Source organism: Abramis brama (assembly GCF_963993115.1).
Source record: "Abramis brama genome assembly, chromosome: 16".
NCBI classification, from domain to species: domain Eukaryota; kingdom Metazoa; phylum Chordata; class Actinopteri; order Cypriniformes; family Leuciscidae; genus Abramis; species Abramis brama.
Window position 1 is genome coordinate 29,902,980 of NC_139978.1, and position 14,030 is coordinate 29,917,009.

At 35.6% G+C, this 14,030-nt stretch overlaps 1 protein-coding gene across 1 annotated transcript in view; it reads left to right on the forward strand.

The window, feature by feature from the left end:
* kcnn1b (potassium intermediate/small conductance calcium-activated channel, subfamily N, member 1b) overlaps positions 1-13,580 on the forward strand; it is a 31,935-nt gene extending 18,355 nt beyond the window's left edge. Inside the window, exons 5-9 of the mRNA XM_084086765.1 lie at positions 4,762-4,903; positions 6,203-6,313; positions 6,687-6,814; positions 11,126-11,195; positions 12,479-13,580. Coding sequence (XP_083942891.1) covers positions 4,762-4,903; positions 6,203-6,313; positions 6,687-6,814; positions 11,126-11,195; positions 12,479-12,778 — 751 coding nt within the window. The 3' untranslated portion in view covers positions 12,779-13,580. The remainder of the gene's footprint in view (positions 1-4,761; positions 4,904-6,202; positions 6,314-6,686; positions 6,815-11,125; positions 11,196-12,478) is intronic.
* The last annotated feature ends 450 nt before the right edge of the window (positions 13,581-14,030 follow it).

Consider the following 14,030-nt stretch of genomic DNA (forward strand, 5'->3'; position numbering starts at 1 on the left):
ATGGGGACTGGGGCTGTCAAGCATCAAAATGACAAAACAAGCACCATAAAAGTTGTCAATTTGACTCGTGCACTATTTTCCATGTCTTTTGGAGTCATAAAATAATTTGTGCGATGAACAGATCGAAATTATAACCTGGAGCCAATGATGCTGATGTACTGTTTTTGTTGTCCGTACGACTTTTGTTGTCCATTTCAGAGTTTAGTAGAAGTAGGGGAACAACGTCTTACATTTCAGTCTTTTCTTCACTCAAAGCTATCAAATGGCTTCAGAAGTATTGAAAGTCTTCGGAACACAAATCAAGATCTTTTTAATGGAATCTGAGCGATTTCTGTTCCTCGATTGACAGCTATGCAACTACCACTTTGATGCTTCAAAAAGTTCATAAAGAGATAAAACTTGGCTAATCCATATGAATAGAGTGGTTTAGTCCAAATTTATTGAAGAGACTCGATTGCTTTATGATGAACAGATTGAATATAGGCTTTTATTCACATCAAAACACTGATCAGCAAAAAAAACAGAAGCTCAAATGTGCTGCATAACACACGAATGAACCTCATTGGTTTTCGTACGTCAAGCGAACCATGACTGATGTGTGCGTTGATGAATATTATGTGAATAAAAGTCTAAATTAAATCTGTTCGTCGTATAAAGTGATCGTGTCTCAATTTGGACTAAATCACTCAATTCATATGGATTAGTTTTACGATCTCTTTATGAACTTTTTGAAACGTCAAAATGTCAGTTGCATAGCTGCCAATGGAGGGACAGAAAGCTCTCAGATTTCATCAAAATGATCTTCATCTGTGTTTTAAAGATGAACGATAGTCTTATGGTTTTGGAACAACATGAGGGTGAGTAAATGATGGGGGAATTTTCATTTTGGGGTGAACTATCCCTTTAAAGAAAACCCTTTTTAAGTCCCCATTCACTTCTTATTATATAGTAAAGAGTGGCCAGGATATGCTTCCACAAAAGAAAGTCAATTATGGGTTTGAAATAACATGAAGGCGAGTAAATAACGACAGAATATTTATTTTTGAGTGAATGATTTCTTAAACTATTTATGCATTTTTTTCCCCATCAAATGCAGTTGGTCAAGACCCTATGTTGTTGCCTTTATAAAATGTGATGTGATGTCAGTGGCAAGCGAATGTGTGCGTGTTTCATTGTTCACGCGTGTTTTGTTCTATGTTTCTCCCACATGGCTGCTGCTGGATAGGGGTCCAAAGTGAGTCTGTGATCTGCAAGGAAAAACTATTACTTGGCTCTTAGCTTCTGCTCATCTCTCTTGATGAGCTATACTGGCAAAACGGCAATTTGCTGGCATCCTGGAAATCCCAAATTCTTTTATTTTCCAAATTCAGATTCATTTGTTTTTTTCCTATAAATGGTCGGGCATCTTATAGCCTTTGTTGTAGAGGGGTCTTAGTGTTAGGTAATTACGTTTTTGAGTCATTCTTTGGATTTTGGGATTTTCACGCAGCTGACACCATGTGTCAACATGGTGGTCATCATGTTCATGGCAGCCTGTTCTTTTCCTAAAGCGCTGTCAGATATTTGACCTTTTCTGGTGCTCTAAAGTGCTATTCTTACCAAGATACCATCTTGACCTAGACCGTGGGGGAGAGTAAAGATCCAGTATGTTGCCATGACCCATAAACATAGAGAGAGCAGCACAGCTATGCTAATCAGGTCATCCTGAGCCCTTTAGCCAGGTTCTGCGCCCACTTCTTATCCATTAGACTATATGTACTACATCATCTGATATCTCTTCACTGCACTGCACCACAACAATAGTCCATTGAGTATATATGGGTTTTCTTCAACTATGGGCACTTTTCACTTCTAGAATACAGACACACTATTCACTAACAATGTCTAACGGCCCACATAAATGCATCACAGCCAGGAGAATTTTTTTTCCACCATTTCCACAAAGTCTTATTATTTAATAGCATTCTGTGGATAAGTTTTGTGCATCCTAAGTACAATTACATTTTCAAAAAAATGTTTTCCACACATAATTACAATATGGTTGTGTTGTCAATTAAAAATATGAAATGTTAAAATGTTTGTTTGATTTATTATAGATTTAAATGGTTTATGATGGTTTTTCATATTTTATGACTGAAAATAATTGTTTAAATGATCCAACTAATTTATTTATTTATTTATTTTTTACATAAACTCTTCAGAATCTCTCCTTTAAGTATCTTTTTCACATTTTCACTTCTCACACTTTTTTCCCACTCAATATTACAGCATGGTTGTGTTGTTAGTTTTGTTTTGTTTTACATAGTGATTTAGTACACTAAGGTAAAACTTTATCAGTTGGTCATAATGCAACTGAAGACTTTTTACATAAATAAAAGTATTAAAGTGTATAAAAATACAAGAATATTGTTTTATTTGATTATTATATATTTTAAAATACTATACTTATGATGGTTGTGCATATCTTATGTCTAAAAAACTTGATCTGGAACAAGGTTAACAAAATAAAAGTGCAGTCAAAAGTCTCACCATTTACAACAATAAAAGCGCCCATAGTTGTGAAACACTCATATCTCCAATGAAGTAGATTTTTCCCCCTACCTCATTGATTTTTTTTTTTTTCTTGTTTTGAGAATAAATCTGAAAAAAAATGTGTGGTGTTTATACTTAAAACAATGAAGAAAAAAAAAAATAATGATACAGGTCTCATTATACAGTTTTGCTTCTCAGATAAATTTATCTTGTTTTAAGCATGCCTACATATCGTTACTGGAAAGCAAGACAAAAATACAGATTTAGAAATTTATTTTTTTCCACTGAGGTTGAGAAAAAGTGCTGAGGACACCAACTAAGCTAATGTGCTAGTCAGTTGTCATGCTAGCTTGTTATTTTTTTGTATTTTCATGTCCTGTGTTAGAGTTACAGTGGATGTATCAGTCGGAGGAATGGAGAGGTGCTTTATCAGCACCTTTGGAACCCTCTGAGACTGTATTTCCCTTCGCTTCGCCTCTAAATGGCCTCAGTTACCTCCTCGCTTTAAATCATTTGTCGGCAGGCTAGTCGACAGGCCTCATTTAATAGCACTCAAGCTAATGAGTCCTCAGTTAAATTCATGGACATAGAAGCTGGAAACTCACTGATTGATTCATTTGAACATAAATGTAGAGTTACCCCGTAGTCAGCACATGGACTGTTCATGCTGTTGGAAGATGGATTTGAGGCCAAGGAAGTCCTCGTTTTGAAACTTTGACATCATCATCCTCATCACTTTTTAATAATTTTATCCTTTGTTTGTTTAAGGGTGTTTGGGGCGAGTGTTTCTTGAACTGAGTAGACTGTTTTGTTATGAATGTTTTTATCTGAAAGAATCAACATAGGTGGCATTCTGTTCCCTTAACAGAAAATTACCATGGTAACTAACCACAGTATCACCAAAATACTATAGTTAGTTACTGTAATTTTTTTTCTGCTGTACAAACACTATAAGAAGCTTTTGGAACGTTTCTGTTTACTTTTGATGATAATGGCGGCGGCGAATATCAAATTAACACAGTTTTATTCCAGTAGCAGTTACTTTAGTAAGTGGCGGGAATTGTGGTTACCTTGGTAAAATTCTGTAAGGGTTGAATCTATGTTTAAGATTCTTTGATGTGTACAAATGAAGCTCTCGGAACAAGTGTTTTCTGATTTGAGATAATGCTTAAGTGCCTTTGTTGAAATCAACTGCCTGAATGCTCTTATGTGCTCCATACTGTCAGAGCAGTGCATTATCTGAGTTCATGGCAGCTTTGGATTTGGTTACACTGCCAGCATGTTTTTCCATATACCCTCTTTATGCTTGTGTAATGGACTGTGACTTCCACAATAGTTTTACACAGACGCATTCTCCACACAAGACTGAGCTAGAACACTGGGGGAAGAAGAGCAAGCCATCTAATGGACCCTGGCTGCCCTCTCGTTCATATGAGCATAATATGGACACCACTGCTTTGAAAATATGTACACAAAGGCACCTTGATTTATATTTGAGCTGTCCGCCTTTTATCCATTGCGGTCTGGCCTGAATATTGATATATGCTGCTGCATTCAATACTTATTGATATTCCACTTTAGGTCATTTTTAAGATTACCCTTCAAATGTAATTGGGCTTCTCAAAGACCCCTAATGTGAAGTGTACCTGGCCGCTGATTCGGACAGGTCATTCTTTATGCTTGAGCCGTGCAACAGTGTCCATGTGCAGTGCTGTTCAAATTTCGGTGGAATAATTGTAAATAGCTTTTGTAATTGTATCATTTAGTATAGGACAAATCTATGAAAATATGATTGCAGCAGCACATCGTATCAAGTAGGGGTCCGAAAACCTGGAATGAGCTATGAGAATTATTATTATTTTATTTTATTTTATTTTTTTGTCAACATAAATCTAGCTACAATTGTATTTATTCATTTATTTCAATGTTTTTACATTTTTATTTATTTTAATTTTAAATAATTTTATTTTTTTGTAAACATAATTTAATTTTTTATTCATTTTTTTTTTTCAAGTTTATTTTGTTTGTCAGCATAAATGTAGCTAGTGTTATATTTAATAATTTTAAAATTTCTATATTTTTAATGAATTAGCTTTTTTATTTTATAAACTCGTAGTGGGGTCACCTTTAACTTTTTCTCTTTTGAGATTGATTCTATGAGGTATTAATTAGTCACTCTTTTGAATTAATCCCAGCTTCTTTTTTTTTCTTGTTATTTTATCTCATCAGATACCATGATAAACTGGAAGTCACCAGTAACTTCTTGGGAGCCATGTGGTTAATCTCCATAACCTTCCTGTCTATTGGTTATGGTGACACGGTGCCTAACACGTACTGTGGGAAGGGAGTGTGTCTCCTTACTGGAATCATGGTGCGTCACTCTTTTACCCTACTAATTATGTACAAGTCTTACATTTAAAGGTAACACTTTACAATAAGGTTCCTTTATTAAACATTAGTAAATGTATTAACTAACATGAACTAACAATGAGCAATACATTTACTACTGTTTTTGTTAATCTTTGTTAATGTTAGTTAATCAAAATAAAGCTGTTCATTGTTTGTTCATGTTAGTTCACAGTGCATTACCTAATGTTAACAAGATTTTAATAAAGTATTAGTAAATGTTGAAATTAACATTAACAAAGATGAACAAATGCTGTATAAGTGCAGTTCATTATTAGTTAATGTTAACTAATGTAGTTAACTAATGAACCTTATTGTAAAGTGTTACCCATTTAAATTCTATTTTTGAGACATTTATGTCCTTGTGAGTTTATCTGCATATATTTTACAGTTATTAGTGTCCACTCAGCCATAACGTCATTAGGCCATAAAGCCATTTTGGGGAGGAATTGTTTATAAAAAAAAAAATGCATCTCAAGTCTTGCATTAAATTCTGTTTTTGAGACATTTACATCCTTGTGGGTTTATCTGCATATTTTTTTTACAGTAATTAATATCCACTCAGCCATAACGTAGTCAAGCTGTGAAGCCATTTTTATAGAGGAACTGTATATATAAAAAGCTTTCTGAATTATCTCTCTATGGCCCTGTTTACACCTGGTATTAAGATGCGTTTTGGTCGATCGGATCACAAGTGGACGACGCTAAATACAGGTGTAAACGGGGTCTAAAACGTTTTGAGCTTATCCACTTTTGACCACTTCCAGAGGCAGTCGAAAATGCATTCGACCAGATTGCTTTCGTAGTGTAGATGCTCATGTGTTCGAATGCTTTCGAACAGCCAAAAAATACCGGCTACTGTCCGCCTACTGACCTAATGCATAAACATTATGGGAGAAAAAAAGATGAAAAACATACCAAGCACCATTTCTGATTTCTAACACGCACTCACTGCGTTCAGCGTGGTCTTGCGGCTGTCAGAGCAGAAACTAAAGCTGCTGCTCCCTGTTTCTTCGTCATCTCCATGCGCGTTCATATGTAAATTGCATAAGCTTACTTTGTGCATTAAATCATAAGATCTGAAAAAAAACATACATTTACCATCCATAGACCCTCCCCTTGAAGAAAGTGGTTGAAAGTGGACAAAAGAGAATAGGTGTAAACAAGGATGTGACTCCCTCGTCTACTTGTGATCCGATCGACCAAACACATCTTGTGTAGACACGGCCTAAGAATTTTGTTGTGGTCTGTGTGTTTTTTTCAGGGGGCCGGCTGCACTGCCCTAGTGGTGGCTGTCGTGGCCCGGAAGCTAGAGCTCACCAAGGCTGAAAAGCATGTCCATAACTTTATGATGGACACTCAACTCTGCAAAAGAGTGAGCATGTTTTAATATACAGAATTAACTGACATAAAGTGTTAAATGGAGCAGTCAAACTCACTGCAAAAAGCACTTAATGCCAAATGTTGACGGTGCATAAGCTGTGGAAACTAGCCAACATTCACTTGATGATATAATTTTCTAGACAAAAACTGGCAAGCATATCTCACCCATATCTCTAATTCACCAGAACATGCAGTGTCTACAACTAGCACTTAACACTGTATTTCAGGAGTATTCACTTTAAATTTGTAATGTTGCTGTAAGTTCCCAAACATACTGTACCTGTACCTCTTTCTGTCTAGCTGTACTGATGTTTTAAAATGAATATTTAATATCATCTTCTTAACTGGACTTCATTTGCTGACAGGTGAAAAACACGGCTGCTAATGTACTCAGGGAAACATGGCTAATCTACAAACACACAAAGCTTGTGAAGAAGGTTGACCATGCCAAGGTCCGAAAACATCAGCGCAAGTTTCTACAGGCCATTCACCAGTACGTATATTCGCAACATTTAATCTTTGTATTGCTACGTTTGCTGTCCACCTTTTTTTATGTGAGATGAGAGATTAATCTAAAATTTATGGTAATTTAAAACTGGATTTAGTTCAAGTTTACTCTTTCCAATTTAGGGAATCTATTCACATAGCAAAAATTATATGGAGTTTTGGAAACTGAATTGAATCTTTTAGACTGAATAGACTGAACCTCATATTTCCTTCCTAATGTATGATAATTATTTACAGCATTTTTTGTAGGGATGTTCCCGAAGCTGAATATCATGTTTAGAAAGGAAATGATGTGTACTACGGAGCCCCTAAAGGGACATGGTGATTGAAAAAAATATATGAGATTGAAGGAGTTTTTGCGTTCTCTCACAATTATATAGTTGGGTAATAATATTGTATATCATTTTTGGGTATCAGGAAGCCGCGATCAATATGCAGGGTTTAAAAAAAAAAAAAAAAAAAAGGCTTTTGAATACTCACTTTTTACTTTCACTTTCCAATTTCCAATGTGTATTGGGTACTGACCGCATATTTTACAAGATAAGATATTTGTCAATGACGCTCTGGATGTGTTGCGCACTAAATCCTCCTCCATTGCCCTGTCAGTCATCTCTGATGTACTGTAGTGTAACCGACTACCAGAGTAAGCCTCACCATGTCCCTTTAGGGTCTCCGTAGAATGCGTTATTCATTTTCCGTGCCTTCAGGCACATCCCTAATTTTTTGTGAGTTTTACCTGTCAGATCATGGGCTGAAATCTTGAGAATGGCTTAGACTAGTCTTTCCACAGTACTTCAGTACCAAGATGATGTTGAAAATAAAACAAGTGAGGATAAGGGTTAGTTTATTGAACAAGCTACATAATTGTGTGCATAAATGACCAAATGCACCTTTGTCTTGGCGAGATGTTAATGTAAAAACAGTTGGGTTGTATTAAGTGAATGTAAACAGGCAAAAAAGATTTGTCTCAATGTCGGACCAGTGCATTGGAACTTCCAGTGTAAATGCAGGCTGCCTCTGTCTATTATGATGTTATTAATCAATCAATAATACTGGCAAGAAAAAGCACCCACTCACTGCTATTCATTATTTCTTTGTTCTTTATAACTGACTGTTTACTGGAATAATTCCTTGGAAGAACTTAAAGCAACAGTAATTGAGTACAGTAATTGCTTCTTGCCATTGCTTTAATTTAATTTGTTTATATTAATCTTTAATCTTTAAAAGAATGTTCATTAGTTTTTAGTGTGAAACTGAAATATCACTGGTGTTGTAGACAGTAACCTGGATACATGAATCGCTCTCAGCTCACACAGAATATGTGCTGGACAGAATAGTGTTTACCTTCAGCTCATGCAAAAGCAATGAAGCATTTTTCACTATTTATGGAAATACCATGAAAAATTAAAGGGAGACAAAAATGTTGCTAAATGGTCTGGCGATGCAAATCAAATGACTTTTTTTTTTTTTTTTACTTTTGGTGTGGTGTGCAACTTGAGGTTTTTAAAAAATGTATTCTGTGTTCCATTTGTTTTGCCTTAAATCACTGCAGAGCTCAGAAGTAAGTCATGTCTTCTCTCTTTCCTTACCATTGGAACCTCTTTTCATTTTTACAAGTCTTATTCAGCAATATCAACCAACATGATGAACATTTGAACATTCAAAAACATTTGAAGCTGGGCATCATTTTTGTTTATACTTGATATCCATTAAGGATATTTAGACAAATGAGATTTGAATGGCTTACCAACCTGTTAAGGTACTTGAAAGGAAAGGTTCTTCGCATCTTCTCAGCTTCAAATTTATCAGATGCCACAATGTCCGAAAATCATTCATCTAGCCTGTACCAGATTTCCAAAGAACACTGCACTTGGATCCTTTTAGTCATACCACCATGTACAATCTGCTAGTCTGGTGGTCTGCAGTGTTTTCTTGCAAACACAAATCTATTGCAAATAATTGTTATCGAGATGCGTTTAGAGAAATGCCAAATGTGAATGTCGAGAGACTGCATGAGACTTTTAGACACATTCAAGTCAGCATTTGGTACTCGTTTTCTTTCACTTGGTTGATTCACTTTTAAAAGGGACCGTTCACCCAAAATTTTTTAATTCTGTAATTATTTACTCACCCTCATGTTGTTCCAAATGTGTATGTCATACTGATTTGTGAATGAATTATGAATGACTCTGAATTAATTGAATTCAATTGAATGATCTGGTCCTTATGCATCGTATTCACACAAAAAAAGAGTGACCGGTGCATTATGCAAAATTTGTCAAAGAAAGCCATACAAGTTTGGAACAACATAAGGTTGATTAAATGATGAACAGAATTTTTTTTTTTGGCTGAACTAATCCTTTAAGTGCAGTAACATTTTCTGGCCGTGTTATAGGTTCTCTGATGTGAATCGCCAGTCCTGCTTTTGTTTGGCACGCAGTCAAAGTGAAAGCGCGACTGCTGAGCACAACAATTCATTTATAATGTATTTGGCCTTTACTTTTACGAGACCACATAAACATTCCCTTGCCTAATGCATACAATCATAAAATTCTATAAATATCTGCACATGAAATGCTTCGTAAACTCAAATCGGCCTGTGTTTCTCGAACTGCGGAGAAGGTAACGATTTCATCTGGAGTGCAGGGAACTATGGAGGTCTGGGTACAGAAAAAAAACAGACCAATTTTGGCCCTCCCAAAATTGAGAGTTCATCTTTAAAACAGTACAAGCACATGTGGAAAAGTACAAAGTGTCCACCTTTTATTTTCCATAAAGCTTGCACACTTGAGTTTTTCACACTTGTTTTTTATTTTCCGTTGGGAGGGAGAGTTTGAATTAAATGGATGGTTGGGATTGGTTTAGGTTGCTTTAACTCTGTAGAAGACATTTATGGTATTTTTGAAGAAGCCATCATGTTATGTTTATATTCTGCATGCGAGTATCGTTGACGAGCATTTTTCTCAAGACATTTTCTTAAGATCTGACAAAAAGTTCCTCATTCTACTCTTACAAAACTCTCCTCGCCGTCTTCCCTGTCCCTTCCGGGTTTTGTCCATGCTTTCCTAGAGGAAAGCCTAGCTAGAGAGTTTCTGGTGTCAGCTTTCTGAATTCATTGGCACTGAAATTAGGTTAATGCTAATGCATCACTACTAGCGCATCTGCCATTACCATGGACCTGACAGACCATGTGTCCAGCACATTCAGTTCATCTGTTTGCACATGTTACACTGGCTCCATTCTGACATGATATAATGAATGTTTTCAGCTACATCTCATTGAGTTTTATTGTCTGCAGTCTCAGTGCTGACTTTACAAAGGTGGTGTTCGAGGTGTGTTTTCACACATTTTACACCGTTCTTGTTACAGTAGAGCTGTTCAGTCTTGACGTCAAGTTGTATAGGCCAGCTGCCGAAAAACAATAATGTGTTACATAGCAATTTATAGTGTATGGTTTATGATTTACGATCACAAGTCTGGTTAACATTACCCTACTTTAATTTCAGGTTTAACAATATAAATTAAACACAGCCATAACTTAAATGTGAATTCTGCCCACAAGTATGTGAGTTACTTGTGATTTTTTATATATATATATATTATTTATTATTAAGGGCTTGATTCAGGACTACAGCGATTGTTTTGTCAAAAATGTAAACATACTGTATATACATACAAATTTAGTGTCAGTCTCAAACAAAAATCTCTTGTTGACTTTAAAGCAACTTCATGGTTTTAAAACATTATAAATGTATTTCATGCCTTTATTAATTCATAATTGTCTAACTGCATTTCATTACTGTCCATTCCACTTTGCTGAAAGTTTCTATCTGCATCAGATCACCATCTAAAAAGTTCTGCAGCACAGTTTCTTGACTTTGAGGTAGTACTACAGAATCCATATCCATATGCTTATGGAGTTTTGGACGATGCCTCAATTGTTGTTCTTTTCAATCCTTTCTTTTTCATTTTACCTCTTGTGGCTGAATAAGTTTGCATGTCTGACTGGACAAAACTGGAATGTAAATGTTTGCATGTGGGCATATCATGTAACAGGGGAAACATTCATAATGCGACACTTTAGACCTTCTAGATTTCAGCCTAATTATCAAACTCTGTTTCTTCCTCTTTTCCCTGCTCTTTTCATTGACACCCCATCATAACCTCCTGCACTTCCTTTTGCACTCCTTCCTCTATAAACTCCTGCCTCCCTTGTATATCTGTGTGTCTTCTTTCCTTGCGGCCCATCTTGTTTTCTCTGTCTGTCCACCTGCTCCCTGGCTTCTTTTTTTCCCAGACTGCGAAGTGTGAAGATGGAGCAAAGGAAGCTGAATGACCAAGCAAACACGCTGGTGGACTTAGCAAAGGTGTGTACTGTATTGCTTGTTCTCCTTAGTAGATTTATAGTAATTGCATACTAGTTGTTTAGCATGGTCTTGTACTGTAAGGATTGTGTGTGTATTAGACTATTAGATTTTGTATGTTTTAGTAGATTAGCAAGACAGGCTATATTATCTATACTACCATGCAAAAGTTTGTAGTCAGTAAGGTTTTTTTTTTAAAGAAATCAACTTTTATTCAGAAAGGATTCATTTGAAATAATGCTGTTCTTTCTTTCTACTTTCTATTCATCAAACTTTCTATTTATCAAAGAATCCTGAAAATATATATATATATATATATATATCGGTTTCCACAGAAATATTAAGCTGCACATCTGTTTTCAACATTGGTGTCTAAACCAATATAAACTGTTTTTATAAAAAATATAATATAAAAAATGTTAAGTTTTATTTTTTACATAATGGTTTTGTGTAATTATGTCTTAATTTTGTGTTTAAAAATAAATTCTGAATGCATAAAATACTCTACTATGTTTGCCAGAGCGCACTGTGTTGAATGCCGTATCCCACAATGCAATGCACCCGACCTCAATATTTTCGTCATGAAAATTGCCTGAAAGTCGTCATGAAATCAAAATTTACCGTATTTACTTTGTTAGCGCACATTACTAGTCTTGTGGTGAACAATTAATCCGCGCAAGTTAATACACAGAAAAAAAAACGTTTGTCGTGGTAATCTTTAATCAAAATCTGAACATTTGCTTCCGCTCTGGAATGGCGTTCCTTCTCTGATGACGTCAGTTTGATGGTTTGGGGTTGAATATCCTTTTAACTACTCCCCTTCAGCTGTCAGTTTTCTATGAGCGAGGGATAGAGAGGAGGTGCACTAAAGTAAAACCTGCCCTCTATTCAATATTCCGTTTTCCGTTCCAATATTCCGTAATATTAAAATATTCCGTTTTAAAGTTAATTGCAACTTCCGGTTCACAGGGACTTTAACTGATTTTTACCATCTATTTCTAGACATTTTTACTCAAAATGTAATTAATCTTCTGGTGGTCTTTTATCACTTTTGACTGAAACAGTTATGTTTAGAATTTTTTTCAAAATATATATTAATGTTATTTTTTTAATATTTAGTTTTTAAAATCTGAATGTTTCCATTTTTTTTTTTTTTTTTTTTGGTCAGGAAATTTGCTTATACTATGTGCAGGTTTTTTGTATCCATTTTGTACACCATTTGTATGGGTGAGCCTTATTTATTCATGTCTTTTTATGTGTACTCATTGTGATTATCACTTCCTCAGACGCAGAATGTGATGTACGACCTGGTCTCAGAGCTGCAGGAGCGCAGCGAGGAGCTGGAAAAGCGGATCGGTAACCTAGAGGCAAAACTGGACTCCATAAACACCAGTCTGCAGGCTCTGCCTGGCCTGCTCTCACAAGCCATACAGCAGCAACAGCAACACCTGCTGGACGGGCTGACCCAGCGCGGATTCACCTTCACCAGACCCTCCTCGCAGACCTCCGAACGCTCCTGGGCGTCATCCGTGCACCGACGGAGATCACCTTCCACCGCACCACACACGTCCTCGGATAGCGGCTAGCACGCTCCCACACACTCAAAACCATACTCTAAACCTACACACACACTCCTACACACCTCTGTCATCAACTAACACTGCTAAATATACTTTTAGTACTAAAACGTTAACAAGAATGACAACTTCAACACTCTGGAATAAAATGTAATGAATAACACATCATGGTAGAGATATGGTTTATGTTTAGCCATTGTATGGCTGTTTAAAGTTAGCTTTTTTGTAAAGCCCTTGTATAGTATGGACTGGATTCAGACTGCAGGGGGTGGAATTGATTTATATAGAGAGAGATATAGTTTGGAAACAGAGCATTAAATGGAACTAAACCCTTGAAAATAAAGAGGACTGAGAAGGAAGGAAAAATGTGAGAGAGAGGAAGTCACTGGAGAGACTTCCTGTCCATGGCAGTTTTTGAAGATGTAGGCTACGTTCACATTAGCATACTAGCATACTACTTACTGTTGCTGCAGTATATATTTATATACAGTGTACAGTATGCAAATTTTCTGTGTGCATAAAATACCCTACTACATTTGCCAGAGTGCACTGCATTGGTACCGTATCCCAGACTACAATGCGCTCGACTTGACCTTCTATTTTCAGCGTAAACATGTATTTCTAGAACTCCAAAATAAGACATTTTTACAAAAAATTTAATGAACCCTCTGGTGGTGTTCGGGCACTTTAGACCGATCATTTTACGTTTTTAATTTTTTTCTAAATTTTTCAACGGAATGGTATGAAACTTGGTAAATTTTGTTGCACTTACTACATTAATACATAAAATGTGGGCATAACTAAAAAAGGCTAAAAAAAAAAAATAGTCACACTTGTGATCGTTGCAGTCATAAAATGAGCCATAGGAAATTAATTGGAAATATAAAAACTGAAAATACAGAGCATATTTTGGGGGGCATATATATATATATATATATATATATATATACACACACTATTAACTGAAAATAATATAAAGTATTCTTTCTAATAGTATTTTATATAAAAATAAATAATTGAATAATTAAGGTGAATATAGTCTACTACTATAGTCTATTCCTTCAAAATACAAAATATGAAAGAATTAATATTATTTAAACAAAACATAGTACATTTATTTAATAAAAAAACGGTCTGATTTGACTTCCGAGAATCACAAGTGTGAAGGGAAGTCGAAGTGAGAAATACCAGTGGATTAAAAGTGCTATATGTTTTCCAAAATGATAACTGGATGCTACTCCGAATAATGCAAATTCAATGG